This window comes from Oreochromis niloticus, linkage group LG19 (assembly GCF_001858045.2).
Source record: "Oreochromis niloticus isolate F11D_XX linkage group LG19, O_niloticus_UMD_NMBU, whole genome shotgun sequence".
In the NCBI taxonomy this organism is placed as follows: Eukaryota; Metazoa; Chordata; class Actinopteri; order Cichliformes; family Cichlidae; genus Oreochromis; species Oreochromis niloticus.
In genome coordinates, this window is record NC_031983.2 from 4,946,014 (window position 1) to 4,967,722 (window position 21,709).

The 21,709-nt window shown below is 39.3% G+C and overlaps 1 protein-coding gene across 5 annotated transcripts in view; it reads right to left on the reverse strand.

Annotated features, from left to right (window-relative positions):
• akap6 (A kinase (PRKA) anchor protein 6) overlaps positions 1 to 21,709 on the reverse strand; it is a 218,854-nt gene that overhangs the window by 127,984 nt on the left and 69,161 nt on the right. For all 5 annotated transcript variants that reach the window (XM_025901263.1, XM_025901261.1, XM_025901264.1 and 2 more), the window contains 2 exons: positions 17,429 to 17,525; positions 15,470 to 15,672 (listed from right to left, as the gene is read on the reverse strand). In XM_025901263.1, the coding sequence (XP_025757048.1) occupies positions 15,470 to 15,672; positions 17,429 to 17,525 (300 nt within the window). The remainder of the gene's footprint in view (positions 1 to 15,469; positions 15,673 to 17,428; positions 17,526 to 21,709) is intronic.

Below are 21,709 nucleotides of genomic sequence, written 5' to 3' on the forward strand. Positions count from 1 at the left end.
TGTTTTTATTCATATTTCTACTACATTGTTTTTTCCTACTCACTGTTTAGCTTTGCTCCTGTTTTTTTGCAAGTCCAAATTTATATCTGTTATATCTATTATCTTTGCATGAAGCTCTCATGTATTTAACTGTTCTATATAGCTTCACAGAAAATTCGGGTATGATGAATACACGTCAATAACAGCACATATTTGTGCTTTACGTCTGAAGATTTAAGAAAACCAGAATCTTACACACCTTACTAGCTGCATGACTGTCAAAATGTGTGTTCTTAAAAAGCAGACATATAAACGGGGTTTCTATTAGACAGCAAAGCAAATACATCATGAGTCTAACACAGAGCAGAAAGGAGTTATTGCACCTGGATTAGCTGAGTGTTTTACTTTTGTCTCTTAGCAAGAGTCAGCCTGTCAGATGGCAGGAAAGTCAACCAAGGGCACTATTTCATATTTAATATTTAATATGCTCACCTAATCATGCTCAGCCTTGGTGTGTGTGTGGGGTGGGTGGGTTTGGGAGTGTGTGTGTGTGTGTGTGTGCATAGAGGGAGCGGGTGAGTCTAAGTGGGCGTTGTCTCTCTGTCAGTCAGCATTTGTGGCTTGTCTGCAGGTTATTTAATGATTTTACACTCAAGTGATTTATCATAATTTTTCCAAGACAATCTTCTATTATTCTTTGCTTTCATCTCTCACACTCACTCTCTTTCTTTCAGACACACACTTTCCCTCTCAGTTTCTCTCTCCCACTCCCTCGCTCTCCCTCTGCAGCGGCATCATCCAACTCCTTGGTCAAAGTGGAATAATTGTCAATGAATATTTAACAAGGTTTCAGATGGTGGGATAGACATCATCCTCTCTCTCTCTTTCACACACACACATACACACACGGTTCTCTGTGATCCAGGCAGAGGTTAGCGATACGGCGTGGTCAGTGGTGCGTACAGCAGCCAGTGGATTAGCGGAGCAGAGATGATGAAGGGCAGAATAAGTACTAAATAAACACCCTCTGCTTTCGCTCCACATACAGTAACGCAGCTCAGCGCCAGCAGCCATTTCTCAGCAGCCATTTTGTGTCCTTCTCGACCCCCCTTCGCCGACTGGACTCCTTTTACTGGAGGAGATCATGAAATCGTAATTAACCACCAGCGGCATTTGTAATTTCTAGTCCGGTGCGGATCTGCTGTGTGGAGTGTTTGAAATATTCACCGTTTGCCTAGTCTGGAGAGTCCAGATGTGTCTGAGAGGTTGCAGGTTTAACCATGACATTAAGAGGCAGTGAGGTACCCTTGAGCCCTGAGGTCCTCAAGGACATCAAGGAAACATGTAAAAACAGCAGCCTTGAAAACAAATGCATGTTGTACAGTGTCTTGACTGTCCATAAAGATGGACAAAGTATTATGATCAATACAGGTTTAGGGCCAGGTGATAAAACAACAAAAATAAATGTTGTGAAATAACTTTCCTTGAGACATGGTTAATATAAAGTCAGTAGAACTCGTTCCATGCGTCAAGGATTTCGTGTTGTCTCTGACAAACAACACAAAAGGCCAATGATAATGAGGATCATGACCCAATAATGTGGCAAGAGTAGAGCTACAGCAACGTTAGGCTGGGTTAATGGTAATGCTGTGCTAATGTTTGGGTTACTGCAGGAATTTGGTAATTGTGAGGTATTTTGGCTATTTAAAGGCTAACAAAGAAGTAGAGTAGCATACACTGGGTATCAAACTGGGTTTATAGCACATTCCCAAAGATGGCCGCTAATACCATGACAAGGCATGATTGCAGCAAATAGTTAAAAATGTTGTGTTCAAGTGGCTAATTAAAGTAAGTACAAAAGAAGCAAAAGAATTTTAAGTTGACATTGTAACCTCTTTAGCAAATAGCTGCAAATTTCAATATCAGGCACACAAAGAATTTGATCGTCTCACTGGTGTTGCATGTGAGTTCACTTATCAATACAGAACTATTATGTAGGCATTTTTGAGGAGTTTAAGGCTCTGTAAGTACAAAGCTCATTAATGTCAGCAAACAGACCTTTTTATCTCTTTATGAACCCATTCAAATTTTTATAATGTTGATCTTATCCAACTTTAATGATGTGGTTGGAATCAGCTAGTACTTTCACCTTCTCAGTTATGAACACTTAAAATATATTTTTAATGCTAAGATTTTAATATTTGAGCCATTTAAACAATGTTCCAACCATCTCGGTCAATAAAATGAAACAATATTTCAGTCTCATTTTTGAATGCCAATTATTAAAACACTAGGCTTCAGCTAAAACTAAAGTATTAATGGAGGCGTTTTGTATCATGTCTTTTTATAACTTAGCATGAAAGTAGATACATGAAAGCAGACAAATAAACAAAGTAATTTAAAAAAAACTACATCTGTTTTCCAGAAAACACAAATATATGGCAGTATGGTATACTATCACAGAATCAACTTCTATTATTTATCAAACTTTTATAGATGCAGCTTTAATACAAAACACTTGAATTCCTCTCTCTCTCTTTCTCCCTCTCTCATTGTAATCAGCAGCCCTTACAGCCAATCTGCTGGCCATAAAACTGTCTGCAGCCTGATGATGTACAGCTCACAGAATTACCTTATCTGCCTCTGATTTACTGTGCCTCACAGGTAGAGAGACAAAAACAGCCTCCACACCTCTGTCACATCCATCCATCCATCCCTTCACCCCCCATCCCCTCGTACATCCTGCATCCCCCCTTTTCCACTCTTCAACCTTGCTTTTATCACTCTTCTATCAATTCCTCCTGCCTTCCTCTCATCTTTTGTTCTTCATTTCTTCATTTGTGTCGCTCTGTACCGCCATCATTCTCCTCTAGTTTTTTTCCACTAGTAAACCTTATTCTATCCATCTCTTCTCACTCCTTCTCACCGTCTGTTTTCATCTGTCTTTTTCTAATCCACATTTTGCTTCATCTCTTAATTGGGTGAGCCCGGTTCTTACCATTCTGTCCACCTTTCACTTCTTCTGCTTTCAATGCTAAACGTCAATGCATTTATTTTAGCTTTTTTAGTCTTTTTAATGTCAGTTTCTCTATCCCTTCATCGCCCCATTTCTTCTCATTTCTCTACCGCTTACCTATTTTTTTCATGTCTTCCTTTACTATTTTCCATTTTTCTCATCCTCCTTGTCTTCTTAAGCGTTCTCTCCTTCCTCCCTTCCTCTAACTATTTTTTTTACTCAGTCGCCCCCACACAATTTCTTCGGCCCGTTTTCATTCCATCACCTCTCTATTTTAGTCCAATCGCTTTCTATCTATTCCCCCTCGTGCTCTCATCTTGTCCCAGTCATCTTAACATTTATCTTGTTGTTTGTCCCCCCACACATCCTTTTCTAATCTGTCCTTCCATTCATCCTGCTTTTCTTTTTTCTTCCTTTCAACATTACATCCCCTTCTTCCCTCCTTCGGCTTCTCACATGGCTACTTCTCTTTTCTTTTTCTTACCATCCATTATTCTGTTCATCACTTTTCTTTCCGCTCTCTTTTGCCTCCTTTTCATTGTAAAAAAAAAAAAGAAAACAGCTCTGCCTGCCCTGCTGTTCGGCTCTTCACCGACATAAACAAAAAGAAAAATCTTTTTGGAGGTACCCGTCACAAATGACGTACACAAACACAATTTCTAAAATAGTTTTAAATGGTGCAAAAGACACACATCTAGACACACACTCACATAAATTCGGCATCAGAGGCTCTGACAGTAATTACAGCCTACAGTGGTCCTTGTTGTCTTTTATTTAAGAACAAGATGGAGGATCTTTGATCAGAAACTGAGACAGAGAGGGTGTGTGTGTGTGTGTGTGTGTGCTCTTGCACAAAGTGTGTCCGCCTTGATGTATGAATACAAATGACTGAAATGATATCAAAATGTGGTTTTGATTGTGGATTTGAGAGGAGAAATGGGGAGGGGGTAATTAAGTCACCAGGAGGCCAGTATCTAGTTGTGTGTGTGTGTGTGAGTGTGTGTGTGATTGTGTAAAACAGAGAGAGAGAGAGAAATAGAGCTGGAGAGTCCGTCTGTTCATAAGTGTTTGTGTTTTATGTGTCTATTTTGCGTGTATCTGCAATAGATGCGTCAATTTATATTCATGTGTAAGTTCACGTGTCCGTGAAATGTGTGTTTGTGTGTCTGTGTGTCTGTGTGTCTGTGTGTGTGCGAGTGGAGTGTGGGTGTTTGAAAACATGTGTCTGGTTTTTCATCAGAGCAGAATTCCTCTGCCAACGTTCCTTAATGAAAAATAAATAGCGTCCACTGTTTCAGAGCATCTTTTCAATCAGCTGGAAAATACCCAAAGCAGTAAGAGACAGGAGGTTTTTACGTCTCAACTGCTCAGTAGAGATCAAATCACCATCCAATTTTACTCAAAGAAAAAAACATTTTAGGGCTCTTAGTTTGGAAAACAATGTGTTTCTGTCTGGTCTTCATTCATTTTTCCGTCAACAAAGTTTTGTAAATTAGTAGAAACTATTAAAAATGATACCTTTGTATTCAAAAAACATGACAATGAATAATCTGGACTCACAGTAAGTGTCTCATTCACTCACCTGAACATTCGTAACAGCTACTTCCTAATTCTGTTTTACGGGTCTTTCTGGGCCTGACCGAGGAGGGCCTTGGTTGGCTGGCCCGGTTTCCCAATCTCTGCTTATTTACCTGCCATCTGCTAAAATACACCATACAGTTCATTCTGTTGAATATGTACATAAGACTCAAACTCCTAGTTCCTAGTTTTAAATGCTTCCTCCGCACTAGCCTCCACCTTTTTTTTTCAAGTCAGGTTACTTTGTGTTCATAACGTTGTCCTTTTTTGCTCACTGAAAAAAAAAATTCCACAGTTATTTCTACAAATAGATGAATAAAGCCCCGGGTTCCACTCTTTATTACGAGTATGCAAACTCACTGATGTAAGACAGTTTGTTTTAATGCTGCTCCTTCACTCTGGATGAGTGGATCAACTTTATTTTTTTCTAAATAACTAAACTTTTACATAAAAAAAACGCACACATGTATGGTGAAAAAATTCCCCTCTGCATCCCACCACTAAGAGAAAGCTGGAGGTGAAAAGCCCAAACTTCTTCTTCTTCTTCTTTTTAATTTTCCACCAACCAGAGTCGAGCTGAAGGAAGCAAACTCATTTCTCCGCTCTCCAGGCGTTGGCTCGTTAACCAACTGCTCTGCCCAACGCTGCCACCGCTTTTCCTTCAACTTTCATCAAACTCAACTACTTCCTCTAATAATCACCACCGCCATATCTGTGTTTAACAAGGTAATATGACACAAACCATCTGTAGCTTCAAAAAAAAAAGGAAAAAAATAACACCCACTTTACATATTCACTTTTACCATCCCCATAATTAAATATTTGAGAAATATCAGGAATGGAAAATTAAAACAGAAAAAGCCCTGTGCCACCACTATCAATTTATTCCCTCTCTCAGAGTGCATTAGAAACGTCAGATTGCCGTTGGCAAAGACACAGAAAGAGCTTGGTGGTTTTTTTAAGCTCACTTTATAAATTACATTTTGGAGTGCTTTGGCATGCTAATACCTGCTGCCACGGAGAGCAGACAGCGTTAATTATTTCTTATTGGGATCGGCGGCGATTATTTGCATATTTCATTTAGCTGTTATAGACGTTGCAGGTGGGAGGGAGGAGAGCAGGGGCGTGTGAGACACTTTTTACTTTGTGTCTCAACAACTTTTGGATTAAAAAAGAAAAAAACGGTGGATTCACTGACCGTATGTGTTTGGAGGAGCATTAATTTAGGCTGATTTCAGTCATTTCCATGAGCTGCGGCAGATTATTGGTGATAATTAACAAAATTAGCTTTCAATATCACGCAGGCTTTGATGCAAAAAGGTCAGAAAACAGTTTTAAGAACTTCAGCGTGCTGAACTTTATTCGACTAAAGCATCAATTATAACATCATTTATACTCAATTGGCTTCACGAGCGGCTCTATGTGAGGACGACAGCAGGGGAAAGTCAAAGTTTCTAAGAGTTTAAGAACTGGAAAACAGACGTGTCATTTATACAAAACATCATCATGAATTCATCGTGAATACATACGCACTTAATGAGGGATTACAAAACCGGAAAACGTCCATAGCACGTTGTATCAACACGAACAGAAAGTTTCGCTCTGGCCGACGATCAGCTTTAACTTATACATGAAGGTCAACCATTTGGTCAAAACATCAGGAAACTTTTTAAATGTAACTAATTAAAATTCATCAATAATGTTTTTCAGTTTTTATTTTTACATTTAAAAGGATATTTGGTGTCTTATATGTTATGAAATTTAAGTTGCTGTATTTAGAGTAGGTATACTTTCCTTTAGTAATACTTTTGTTGTCTGGTATAATTCTGTGATATCTATCCTCATCCGGCTGGAGCCTGTCCCAGCTGTCATGGGGGCAGATGGATAATGACCCAAAGCATAATGCAACCCAAAAGTGTAACAAGGAAAAAAAATGGGATCATCTTCAATGACCAATCAGTCACATGATTTCAACCCCAAAGAGCATGTTTTTGGCTACTGAAGACAAAACTGAATGCAGAAAAACCCACAAACAACTGCAGCAACTGAAGGTGGCTTCAGTGACGGTTTAGCAACTCAAGGGAGAAAACACAACATTTTGTGATGTCCAGGATTTGTAAGCATCAAAGTCTTTATATTTAAATTTATGTTAGGTTGTCCCATCGATTATGAAACTCTGAAAATAGGAGAGTGTGTATAAACATGGCTGCAATTTTTACACAGTTCATGCTATTTTTTGGGAAAACCCATTGAATTAAAGCTGAAACCCTGCACTTCAGTCACATTTTGATTGTTTGGTTTACAGCCCTCTGTGGCCATGTACAGAGGTGAAACTACAAAAAATGTGTCTGCGTCTCAAACATTATGGAGGACACTGTATCCCTAATCCAGCACACTTTCATCTTTTTATTCATTTTTAACAACCTACAGTGTTGTTGGTGTGAAACTTGCTTGCTGCGTCACATGAAAACCCTCCAGGTGTAAGCACCAAGTTTTATCGCTTTCAAATGACCTGGAAATGCAGCTTGCAGATCTTAAACCAGGGATTAACACCAACACAGATTTTTTTTTTAACACAAACTATCTTGATATAGTGTCACTGCGTGGTTAAACTAACTCCCAAACTTCCTAACTTTAATCTTAATTTATGCAAAGTGCTGTGTGGTGGAGCTCCGGGAGCGGGACAAGCCGTCTGATTGGCTATATCAGGTATCAGGCAGGAGTCCAACACTCGGTAATTTGATTTAAAAAGCTCGTAATAACCTGAGGTCAATATTTAAATCACTCAGAGGGGGAGATGAGCCACTCTGCATGTTCAGGATGCTTCGGTCTCCATGCTCAGAGTCAACCAAACCTGGATCTCTATCACCTCCACTCCTCCAACACCTCCTCCACTGCCCGGGCTCTTTTCTTCTGCTTCTTCTTACCCTTACTTTAGCCCCCTTTCCTCTCCATGTGACTTCTTCACTCCTCAGTTTCAAAAATACTCAGCGGTGTTCAATGCTCTGATATCAGAAGTAACTTAAACAAAAGGAGCAGTTCCATTTCTCTGTTTCAGCTCCTCCTGCTTTCTTGCATTTGCTAAAACGACTAAATTATAGCTGAATTTTGAATCATGATATTTATAGGAATTTGAGCCCTACAATAAATCACCACCATTTTTCATTTGAGGTGGAGCTCTGCTCTCGAGCATATCACCGCTTGCTTGTGACATCCGTGACACTCTTCACCCATTCGTTTTTCACTTGCTTTGACTTTGACTCATGTTTCATATGGGCACGTTTAACTGAGGCCTTTTATCCTTCAGATACATTTTCATGGTAACAAATTTGTGCTTGGTAAAGTCATTTTATGTTGTAAGGTGTGTTGCAAACGACAGAGTTAGAAATAGTGGATGCTAAACCTCTACTGAATATTTCACCTCTTCAAAGTCTGAGTTTGGTTGTTTTTTTTCCCTGTCTTTCATCTGCTACCAGTCTGTAAGGCAACAGACTGGCTCTTTATCTGACCCCACCTTGTTTCATTCTTCTTTCACTACCTACTCGCTGTATTCCCCTCCCCCCTTCTCTCACTCTCTCCCCTCCTCTCCTCCCCCCCCCCCCCCCGTCCTTCTCTGTGTGGTCTGTAGGGTGAAATGGAGGCCTGGGGCCAACAAGCTGTCTCCACCAGCCACACTGATAAGACACACACACACACACATACGCACATAGTCAGAGTCACCATACAAGTGCCAACAGTCACAATCACAAATGTACAAGTGCTTTACACACACACACACACGTTTTTTTACACAGCTCATACTCTGTGAGGAGCCACCTATGGAGGCCACTTAGCAGTTTTACCTGTAAATTTCTCACTCTTACACAAACTTTAATAAATGGTTCTACAGTATATTTGTGTTTAAAACTGAAACATGAGAAAAAAATGTGTGTCCTTGGGGAACGGGGGGCATAGGTGGATGGCCAGGTGTTAGGTTCAGCTCTCTAATAGGATTTGTTTCCCCCCATGTCCAAAGGGACCAGCCTTTGGACATGTGGGCTGGTCTAATGTCAACAAATCAACTTCCTTACAACGCACCATCCATGACACACCTCAAACTCACACCAACCCCTCCGAACCCCTCGGGAGAAATTGGCATGTTTCCCACACGTGAAAGATGAATTTGATGTATATGCAGCATTTGAGCATCACTTGGCAAAGTTGTAGATTTTAAGTATGCACACCAAAACACCTGGAGCAGATGAAAAATATGGGGAAATAAGGATGAAATTTAAGTGTTATTGCAATTAAGACAAATTTTTATTCAAATTAATTTTAAGTCTGCCCCTCTAGGGTTAGGGTTAGTAGGCTGTTAGATGTATGGCTGTTTCACACAGTTAGGCACTGACCTGCTTTAAAAATTGTAATATTTATTGCTCAAACAGCCAGTGTACTATTTATTATACCTCTATTTGCATATATCTAATTCACTGCATGTATCCTATACAGTTGACTTTGTGTGTCAAAAGAACGTTAGCGGATCAATTCCAGTCTTTTTGTAGTGGTTCACAAACTCTTCACTGCCCTACAAATGGGAGAGTGGTGTTTTTATTCCTTGGGGTGAACTTAGTGTGCAACAGTAACAGGGTGGATGGAACATTTCAAATTAACATTCACCAGGACCAAAGCTTTTCACAGCAGAACACTGCATTATAATGAGATGGTTAATGTTAGTCACTATACTATGGGGTGCTTTTAGGATTGTGGTAAACTGATGGTAATATAACACATTAGAGTTAGTGTGACTAAATATCCTCACCTGTTTTATTTGATTATATATTCCATTTACTTGTGGATTTCTGTGAATTTCTATAAAGAGCGACATAAATCTTGATTTATTTCATTAAAATTAATTAAACAGATTAATATTAAAATGTTTTGTTTTTGAGAAATTTCATTTCAGACTTTAGATTTACTGAGAGAAAGTTCCTCCATCTTCTCCTCCATCATGTTCATACTTTGTTCTTGTCAAATATCCCCCCACATTTGTAATACACTGTCTAAACATGGTGGCAGTTTTATAATATTTGAGTGATGAAACTCCAGAGAAAAAGATCCAGATTCAGCAGCTGTCACCGAAAACATCCATTCACCTTTTCAACACGCGCGCGTTTGTGTGTGTGTAAGTGTGTGTGTTAGCAGACTCGGTACAATCCCCTGTAATGTGACAGACAAATCCTGCTAAGCTGTTAAATATTACACTGCTTTCACACTCGTATTAAACACCTTTCTATGTCTCTCGTGCGTGCGTGCTCTCCTTTTCCATGTTCACCCACCCCTGCCAAAACACACACTCAACCCTTGCCTTTGTCTTCAATATGCAACAAAATACTCTTCGCACATGTACAACAAATCTTTAAAATGCAGCGACACACTGACAAAGTCACATAACGTAATACTGTCATACGACACACACACAACCCTTTCGCTGCGAGGTGTCTCTGCTTGTGTGTGAGTCCTAATCCCCGGTGTTGGTCGTCCTGTCGCGGCGTTATATTTGCTGGTATCAGTGTATCTTCCACTTGCTGCCTAATCCAACCACCCTGGCTCTGATATTTCCTGACATTTATATGAATCACCCCTCTCTAGATGAACGGACAGAGAGAGGGAGGTGAGGGAAGGGATAGAGCTAGATGATGAAGGCAAAGATGGAGCTTGAGTGAAAGAATGGTACAAGGAAAGACATCGTGAGTCAGAGAAGGTTGTGTCAATGTAAAGGTCTACGGGGATTTAAACTGAGAGGAAATCAGAGGAGAGACAGATATCGAGAGTTATGGATGGAAGGACACACGGACAATGGAATGGTAAGGGATAATGAAGGGATGGAAAATTGGGGGGAAAGTCATTATCTTCTATCTTTCATTGATGAAAAGAAAGAGCATGAAAGTCAAAAGCAGAATAAATAAAAATCACACCACGGAAAGACAAAAAAGTCTTCAACCTTGTCAGCGACATATGTTTCCATCAATAACAACAAGCTCTTATGAGCACCAAGAGACACACACACATACGCTATTAGTCTTTGGAGGCTTGTTAAGGCTCAGCCTAATTTTATGACCTCACACCACACCTGTAGTTGCTACGGCGACCATATCAGCTAAGAATTAATAGAGGGGGAGCGAACAAGGACAAAATGCTCTGAGTCAGAAATTGAAATTTGACAGAATGAACGACACTAAAGCAAAAATATAAACCTTCAAGTTTCCAAAAGTGCAATGCAACTTATATCAGCTGCCTAATAAGCAAGTCAGTCTTAAGTGAGCTTAAGACTGACTTGAGAAAAATGGTAAAGTTGCCATGAATCTGATGTTGTTGTTTTTTTTATTTCAACAGAGCATGGTAAACATGGTGAAATCTAGAGCTGATTTTTCTGTTTGTGTTTTGATTACATGGCAGAGATCATATCTGACTTTTTCAGCATTTAGTCGATTATTTTTTGAACTTACAACTAAAAATGAAATGGCACCAAAGCCACTTTAATATTTGCCACAAAAAGGCAAACTGTGTTCATATGAAATGCTCCTATGTTAATATAAATGGTTGAATGTTAATAATATAAGTTCAGCATTGGAAAGCACCAGCATTTGTACACTGGAAACAAAACCAGTTACCTTTTGTTAATGCACTGCTTATTGACTTGGTTTGATCCTATATAGCCACTATGAAGTCATTATCACACAGTATTGTACATAATGTATAATAGCTCATTATACAGGCATTTGATGGGGTCACTTGTCACTCTGTACCCTTTACCACAATTTGTCAACATGCAATGTTAATTCTGTGAAGGGGAATATTTTAACCCATGTTTGTTCCTCAAACCTCATGAAATACCAACTAAGAAATTAAAACTAAGCAGCACAGTGAAAACAAAGTGAAACGAAGTGCAAAACCAAAGCTCACACATCCAGGGAATAGTAGGGAGTAGTATTTCACCCTCAAATTATGTTACAGGTTATTTTTACTTTTAAGTTGTTGGCTCATGACCAGATTTCTGTATTTCTTCTTTTAGAAAAACTGTTACAAAAAGTTAAGTAATGTTATGAGTGCTATCATTATTTGCTGCAGATGCTAATGCATTTAGATAAATGTGTCTAATTATATGATATATCCAGCTGCAGAGGCACCAGCAGCCCACAGAGAAGCAGTCACATTCACTAAATTGCATGCTAACCATCTCGAGCCGGGTGTGAAATATGTCATTTGCCTCTGCTCTTAATTGCACTAAAAATGAAGATTAAGAGGATGAATTATTGATACAAGTTGGTATTTAATCTTTTGTAATGAATAGTGAATCCGCTGGTTATAAATATTGTACAAGGCTTCATAATTTGATAAATTTATTCCAATTTGCCCTTTATTTTGCCCTTTAGTCAAGGTTACGTTCATTTAAACTCCCTCTCTCTCACACACACACACACGCACACACACACACACATATATGTAGACACTAATAAATACTCATGGCCACTAGTGCTCTGAAAACATGCACAACAAATGAACTGCAGTGCATCTACCTACCCTCTGCCCTTGGTCATTGTATCATTCTTTTTTACCAAGGCCCATAAACACAGATGCATGCAAGCACATAAACACAATGCCCTTGGTTGACCTTGTTCCCTCAAAACACACACACATGCACACACATGCACGTGTGTGTGTGTGTGTGTGTGTAGCAGTAATTAGGCCATGCATCTGATTGTCATTAAAGAGCACTGGCAGATAATGAACACACAGTAAAGCTAGATTATTTCTTATTTCCTGCACATTATCAAGCTGTCTTATGGTGCTGAATTCACGTGACTTGTGATAATAAAAAAAGTGAAATGTTACCAATTATCCGTAACATTAAATGCACTGAGCAAGATACTGAATCCCTCTGCGCTCACATTGCTGTGCTTCCTGATCACAGGTATGCACAGCATAACATTAAAAATATGTGTGCATTAACTTTCAGATCTACTTGTAGCTAACTTTGGAGATATCCACTCTACTACAATGTGACTTAAACATTCCCGAAAGCCAGTCAACAAGAACAGCAACACACTGGAACGCACCGGAAAGAGCTCAGGTGTTATCTATGATGGTCTCATTTTCTTGTTAAAATCTACATCAAAATACAATACAATCTTAAAGTGCAATATCCACTCGCGTGTGCTGTTTGCTCAGAACTGAACATGTTTGATAGATCTCATAGCTTTGAGGAAAGTATCTGCTGAATGCACTACACAAACTCATCAATCTTGCAAGAATCATCGTTTTCCTTTTAGGTATCACCAGATATGAGGCTTGCTACTGAGTTATTTTGAGGACCAACAGACAAAACTCTGTCTCTGACGTCTTAAGATATTACCTGGAGCTGTCTTAGATACACAGACTTTATATGAGATTTACCTAACAGGACTAAAAAATACATCTGTATACCATGAATATACTGGTTGAAATTCCGGCTGTTAGGTCTTGAGGATTCCATAAAATTTACTTCATTATTTTAACGAGTCCTCATTCATGTTTGACTTGGGAAGAGTTCACTGTTTTCGCTGTTAACTTGAGCCTAGTCTAGACTTGAGTTGAATGTTCTGAGAATGAACTTAGGCCTGGTTTCAATGAACTGCAACTTAGTCAAAAAACTTGTAAGCGGGACTTCTCCTGAATAAGAAGGGGTTTGAATTATCTTAAACTCGACTCCAACTTGCATTGAATAACTTTGTTCCTGACTTGGGCTCAGGTCCAGCTTTCATCCTTTGTACCAGTAGATAAGGTTCACTTTAAACTTGGCTTTTACTTGCCTTAAAATGCTCGCCATATGATTTAAGTTTTTTTTTTCCTAAAAAAAATTGTGAAATATAATGAATTTTAAGCCGTAGAAGTCACTAGTTGCTGTTTCTTTAGCTTTTAGTTAATTTAATTAATGTTTGTTCCCACTTTGTCTTTTAGGCTCCCCTTTGCTGAGGCTGAATTCGGTTTTGTTTCAGCTTGTTTGTCAGTTTGCTATTTTATCTTCATTTGTGTTTGTAACAAATGTTCTTGTTAGCTCTGTATTCACCTCTTTGTATCCAGAACTCTCATTTGACTTTTTAAAAATACAAATACAGAATCCACTTTCTATTTTTTGTGTCTTGCTTTAAGTTTGATAATTTATCTATTTAAACATTATTGAGGCTTACGTCATCATTTTAATGCTACTATGTGACAAATAATAAAAATTGCTAATTATTATAGCTGTCCATTCCATGAGTGCAATTCAAACTTATTTGCATGTTTATATTAATTAGAATTTGTGTGTGCCTGGTTGATTTGCCTGTATATTTTTAGAGCAAAACAACAAGCCCCTAGCATCAGCTGATAAGGTAGCACTTCACTCTCTTGCTAAATATGATGAAATCCTTATGGACAAACTGCTAAAATCAAGGCTTAAAAACAAAACAAAGAGTGACATCACTCTGACAACTTTTTTCTTTTATATACAGTTTATGGTTTTGCCCAATCCAAAGTACGTACACCTCTCTATGTAGCTGCTAGACACATTAGCACATAACTATAGGTTCTACACTGGCCCAAATGTTGTTTTGTGGGCGGACAGTCGACCAGAAAGACTTAAAAGCACCTCTGGTTACAACACTGGAAGTCAGATTGTCTCCTACAGATGGAGGATCTTGCAGGATTTGTACATCGGTTAGTTTGGGTTCATTGTTCACCTGCCCAGAACAGACACGCACTGAATAATTTAAAATATCACAGAAGTATGGGAAACCTGTGATGTTGACATGCCTTGTGTGTGTCTGTGCTCTGAAGCAGCGAACAGTAATAATTCAGTGGGTTCACACCTTAGTTTGTTGTTTGGGGGTTTTACGGATCAAAGCTTTAAGTGCAGAGAGAGATTCACACAGATAATGAATGGACTGTTAATGTGCTGTGGCCAAGCAGCTAATGGACACACACACATACACAGGAAAACACTGATACGCACACATACAAAATTACACTTTCACTATAAGATGTACACAAATCACGCACGCACACAGAGGTGGTAGCTGGCTAATGGCTGTCACTGTTGACTGATCACAGTGATCAGCCTGCTGCAGCTCTAATTGCAACTAAACAATCTGAAAACAACCAGAGTCAGGTTTGCAGGAGAAGGAGGAGGGGAGCAGAGCAATACGGAAGAGAAATACAGAAAAGAAAACAAGATGAAAGTGATTAAATGAGAATGAGGAAAGAATGAAAATGGATCAAAGGAAGGGAAATGAAAGCCCAACAGGTTGGAAAGAGGGAAGAAAGGAAGGACCTGTTTACAAAAGGATATATCCAGAACAGAAATGAGTAATAAACTTAATCAAGGAAAATGAAGGAAAATATTTTCTATAACCACAGCAAGAAAATGGGATAAAACAGCTGAAGGTAGACACGTACAGGAGGAAAGAAAAACAATGAAAAATGTGATAAAAGGTAGAAGAAAGTTAAAGTCTGAACAGATGGACAAGAATGAAGGTACTAAAGGTCAGATAAAGAGTGTGAAGTGTAAAATGTAAAAAAAAAAAGTTTTCAGTATTCGACAAGACACTGATGTAGGCTTCAGGCAGCTTTTTTTTGCACAGTTAAGATCCAAATTTTGGGACTGCCAGGAAATAAAAATGAAATTTAGACACTGAGCAACTGAGTCCAAGAGTGTGTGTGTGTGTGTGTGTGTGTGTGTGAGAGAGAGAGACAGTAAGACAGAGGGATAATAGGGATCAACCAGGGAGGAAATGGAGGGATATGAATCAAGGAATAAAAAACAAACAAAAAGCAGATGAGCAGAATAACCGAAAGCTTCGAAGCTAAACAGAAAATAAAAACCACCGCTGCTATTTTTACCTTGAGGCCGTCTGCTGGGCAAGAAGGCAGCCAATTGGCTGACGGGTCCCCTGGGGCTGTGAAGGGCTCGTGTAACTGGTTGGTATAGAGGAGGCGGGCCTGGATGCAGCGGAGGGCGCGGAGCATCCAGCTATGCTGGCGCCGGATCTGCCGCTGGAGCTGATCCCATTGGCTGGAAACCATATGGAGGATATCCTTCAGACCTGGAGGGTGACAGACATAGGGATAAAATTGAAAAAATGAGAGAGAGCCACGGATAACACAGAGAAAGACAAACAGAGAGAGGATAATAATGAAAGGGAGAAAGAGAGACTTACGATAGTTAGGGTGAGAAAAATGATACACATAATTCCATTCCTTTATCTGACTAGTTTCAGACGAGCTTTTCTAAGACCACAATATCTTTTAAAAAGTTTTAAATCCACATTATGTTAAGTGAAAGTAACGTCATACTTTTATTTTCATCCTTAAAGGATAATTCCGGCTTATTTCGACCTGGAGCGTTTCCCTTTTAATGTGGCTTTTGTGGCTCAGAAAATGACATTTTTTGAGTGCTGCAGGTAGCTTGCAACAGCTGCTCTGATACGAATCTCTACAACAGAGTTGCAGAGTGCAAAGTGTGCATGATAATGGGAACCAAGCCAGGTTGAAATAAACGCTAATTATCCATTAAATGGATGGGTTACCTTTGAAACACCCCTACAAAACATAGGTCATTAGTGACTACATTCATTTACGCTTTTCAGAAAGTATAAGAACAAGCATAGTGACAAGGAAAGTGACGAAAAAGCAGGTTTTTACCATTATTCACATTTTATAAACGTATACAAGTTTTAATTCCTGGAAGTCATGAATATTTTTCTAGTGTATATAGTGATAGGTTTCACTTCCCTTGGGCTAAATCCCAGTTTCCACCCACAGGCCTGTTGGTATCCTTATTCTTTAAGCTTTTTTTTCTGTGTTGTAGGCTGCAGATAGGCTGAATGCTAATGAGGCGACAAATGGCATTCAAATTGTGGGTTTTAATGTCTTGGCTGAACGATGATTCAAGTCTCTAATTTTGCTACAAACCAGAAGTCCCTCAGGAAAGTCTCCAGATACACGGTTGCATAATAACATCAAAAAGTGATGCGAATGACCAAACCATAATCAGTCAAATTTATCACTCATTACAGCCATGTGCTCGTGGTGACTGTAGTCTGGTTATTCCACAGAGTATACGCCTCTAAAGCGTTTCTGCTTCGTGAAAAAGCTAAAAAGGTTTAGGAGCTTTTAGAAGGTGCAGCACCTTCCTCCATCTTCTCTGTCTTCACTGGAAATCTGGCCCTGTATAACTGAGTTCTGCTGGGATGTTCATTAAAGATCAATTATCTCTGCACATTTTGATTTTCTAGAAATCTGATGCATGAGTGGCAGAACAATCCCCATCATCGGACCATTTTCATCAAAACCGCTTCAGAAATCTGTAGTTCAAGTTGTTTAGTTTGTAATTATTCATCTTAGTGAGTCTGTTATGTTATCAAGTTGGTAAGCAACAAATATTCCCAAATCCCAACACACTATTACTGCTCAGATATTTGAAAACAACACAGCTTTCTCTCTTTCTCGATTCTCTCTTTTCCATCTCTAGCTTCAAAGATTCTGAAAAAATATGCTGTTACTGTATACTCAATGTTTCTTTCCCCTGCCTGCTGTTTTTCTTTTTCTCTTTCCTTCTTCTTTTCTCCCGACTCATCTCATTCTTTGTCTTTATCTCTCCCAGTCTCTCTTTCGGCTACATTCATATGAGGTCTCCTCTCTGAAGGTCGCTCTGTTAATCCAAATATTAATAATGAATGGAATAGGGTCGGGGCTCCATTATGGCCACCTGTGTGTGTGTGTGTTTCAATGTGTATCCTGTTATTGTGTGTGTGTGCATATTTGATATGTGAAAGAATATGAATACGTGCAAGAAAATACCAGACTGGTGGAAGGTGATGATGGTGAGCAGCGCTTTGCCTTCCTCCATTATGCTTTCCTTCAGAGCGGCGCGACTGTCCACGTTTAGTTTGAAACTCTAAAACACACATAGAGAAACAGATGCAGATCATCACCAGAATCCAGAGAGTTCATCAGACAAGATGAAAACAAACCTGCATTCTTTATAAAGGCCAGCAGGGCGGCGACTCCACTGATTGAAAAAAGAAGTGCTTAATGTTTTTAAGACAAAATGGATCTAATCCTCACTAAATATATCACCTCAGGTTTCTGCTGCGTTTGTAGTCTAAATGCTAGCTTTAAGTATCACCTAATAGGGCATGATGTTCATTTTACAATGTCTGATGCTATTTTGAGTAAAACAAACAACATAGGAGAGAATTTTGGGTGTGGCTACCTTGTGATTGACAGGTTACTACTGTGCAGTAAACTTCATTTTCTTATTAACATGGTTTAAAAACAAGACTTGACGGTGAAAATCATTTTCTCTCTGTCCACTTACACGGGTCTATGTAAACAAGAGAAGGGTAGCAGGCTAACAAAGACAAGAAAAAAAAGCATAATTGTGGTAATGTAAGCAGGAAACACACAAAGAGAAGGGAGGATAAAAGAGAAGCAAAAAATAAGCTATGATATGGGTGGACAGAAGGATGGATGGATAGATGGATGGATGGAGGCACAGAGCTGCCTGAGGCGGTGTTGGGAAACACTCCAGTCAGGTCTCTGAACACCATTATAGCCTTTTTTTGATCTGATGTGTGTGTGTGTGTGTGTGTGTGTGTGCGTGTGTGTGTGTGGATATGTGCTGTTGTATTACTCATATTTTGTTACTCATAAATCTGTTTACACTGTCACATTTTTGGAAGTTGGAAAGACATTGACATGAGGTAAACTGTGAGATTTTTGTATGAAATCTTGGTTTAATAATAGGACACAGTGAGGTACAAGCTAAGGTGACGGTTAGTTGTCTTTTTAGGAAGAGGATGCAAGTCAATGTCTTTTGAAGTGATAAAGACCAGCTTGTGTGTGTGTGTGTGTTTACATATCTTTGCGGGGACCAAAAATTAGAAGTTTACCATGCTTGTGGGGACCAACCGCCCATATGGGGACAAAAACACGGTCCCCACGAGTTTGAAGGCATTTTTCAGACTCAAAATGTGGTTTTAGTGTCACGGTTACAACTAGGTTATGGTTAGGGTTAGGCATTCATTTTTGATGGTTAGGGTTAGGGTTAGGGTAAGCGGCTAGGGAAAGCATTATGTCAATTAGATGTCCCCACAAAGATATGAAAACATGGTGTGTGTGTGCATGTGTGCGTGTGTGTGAGACAGCCTCAAGGTGCCGAGGCCTCACAATTTAACCACTTCTGACATCCTGCTGTGCTGCAGTGGGAAATGCCGCGTGTGCATACTCTTGCACACACACACACACTCAGTGCTTTCAAGAGACACACATCCACGGTGTAAATGTTTGTATGTGTGTGTTTGTGATGCAGTCTGATCAGCCTGATCTCAAGAGAAATTTGTACACTGCACATGCTGTGCAAAAATGAAAGTACCATTTTCATACAACATAAAAATAACAGTAACAAGTGTAGTGTGCATTAAATGGAAACAATACTCATCAATATATTGGGGGAAAAAATCCCGAAAGATCAGTGCATTAAAGCTGCTTCTCCAGGTTGTGGTAAAGACGCGTTGCTAAAATAGGATAAAACTGGGACAAAAGACACAAGATGACAAAGGTCTTGCAAATCTATCTCAGAAGTTTTAAATCATAGCAAAAAAGAGAGATGGTGAGAGAAAGAGGCCTGACAGACTGTGTGGTGTTTTCTTTCAGTCCTCTGAAATTGTAGGATAAGAGTGTAAAACCCTTTAAAGAAAAGTTATGGCAGTAGTAATTGGTTGAGATACAATTAAGTGTCATGTTTAATTGACAAAGTCCAAAAAGGCATGCAGTTAGTGGGTTTGGTTAATAAGTGATTCTAAATTGCCCATAGAAGTGAATGTGAATGGTTTTCTGTGTCTCTGTGTTAGGTTGAACAGGCTCCAACCCTCACAACCCTCAATAGATAAGCATGAGTGAATGGATGGAGGGCTGTTTTGCACCTTGAAAAAGGAACTCCCAGAAATAAATGTATAACAGGATCGGTTCCAAAACTCGCAAAACGTCCCACCTCTTACAGGCAGTCTTGTCAGTGCACTCTCTTTGTAAATACCGACAGCAAAACCCAGTTTTTGCATATGCAATGCAATTTGTTACTTTGGTGGGACTTGCTATCCTTCAACTGTTTCTCCAGAAAGTGTTCGGTCTCACAGTCCAGAGGACTCCAACAGTTTTCACTGCAGCTAACACTGGTCCTTAGTCTGCTCTAGAGCTCTGCTGCGAACTGGAAGGCTACTCATGTGCAGTGAGTTCATGTGCCACTCAGCAGGGCTGCAGTCCAGAATCAGAGTTCATTCTGAGACTGGGAGACTTACTGAAGATACATCTGATCAGTTATTTATTATCACAAATAATAAGCTATAGTATGAGAGGTAACATTCATTTAAGAAAATAAGAGTGAACCCCCGCTGTTGCCACAAATATTATCTAGTTCTGTGGGAAACACTGTATTGCAAACCCTGCTAAATAGCAGACAGTGCGAACTCAGCCTGTGACAGTCCTGCCATGAGGGATGGGCGGGTGACGGCATCAGTCAACACATGACAAGGTCAGACCGCCACACCACCAATATTTATGGAGTAGGATATACACAGTTGAGACAAATGGGATAAAGTGTTTTAACCCTCTCACAGGATTATAATAATGTATGTGGAAAAGAGGATTAGCTTCATCATAAAATCATTCAGTGTCACTTCAATAACCAACTCCTTGATTGATGCAAATGTTTCCCAAATATCTTGATGTGAATGTTGGATCATCATATGCCAAAAACCGAACCCTCAACCCAGGAGGTGTTAGCTCCTTGCTTTAGCCACAGGTTTACACTAGTGTAGTTCTTTCTGTCGTATAAAAACCAAACATCTCCGGCTTTAAAAGGATGTGAGCAGATAGCGGTGAAGCTGTCCTGCACATATTACGTTTCACAGATAAACAATAAAGTATCTCTTGGAAAACCCAAACCATCAACTATACTATCTCCTCACTGTGCTCCCAAAAACACATTCATATATCAGCATTATCCAAACAAAACATGACTGTCTGCTTTCTGCAATCATTACTGCCTTGCAAACGTTGTAAATTACTCCAAATCTCACGGCTGATTGAGTAATTTTACAGACTCAGCGGCCACTCTGCCCCACTTAATTTCCAGATAAGCTGGTGAAATACCTCACAGCTAATAAACATAAAATACATCTATCAGCGCTACAGAAAACACAGCGTGACTGTCTGCGTCTCTGGGATAGGGCCGGGCTGATGTTAGGAATGAATTAGGTTGTGCAGATTAGCCAGGCTATCAGAGCGCGATCGTATTTCAGCGCCTTATTCCACGAGCGATTCGGCTCAGTTTCCTCCGTTTAATATATGGAGAGCATAGAATCGATAAGAGTAGAACAGCCAACCATCAATCACACCATGATAAGGCATGCAGAGCAGCTCTGCTTTTATGCATGTCAGACAGCGGGATTTAATAAGAGGCTGTGTGTATGTATTTATGTGTGTGTGTGTGTGTGTGTGTGTGTGTCTGAGAGAGAGAGAGAGAGAGAGAGAGAGAGAGACAGAGAGGAACAGACAGAGAAAAGGAGAGAAGTAGTGTAAAGAAAATAAAGACTTATTTTTTTGACAGAAAGAAGAGACAGTGTGTAAAAGTTATGGATTACAAAATAAAAGACCCATTAGCTGTGACAAATTTCATGAGATAACTCTTTCAAAGGTTTCATTTTATTTATTTATTTTCAGGAATGTGTATTGTCAGGAGGGATAAGAGTGTTGAGCCTCAAAGAAATCAAAGCTACCTCAATGTCTAGGATTGTCTACTCAGAAAATCTCAACCTCAACTTTTATCAGCAGGAGGTAGCCATCAAGAAACGGTGATATTTTACTAAAAACTACTATAGATGGGGACTTTTGTAACTGCTATATACAGTATAAAAACAGATGTGGTGTTATATCCACATTTATTGATGAATCCTGTATAGAATATATTTGGTGGGTTTATTGCTTGTAATACTTTGAGTTTTCTTTTGGGTTGATATTCTCATAATAGTTTTGCTGTGTTTATATTCTCATATGTTAGTTTTAGTTTTGTTCCTGTTTGTA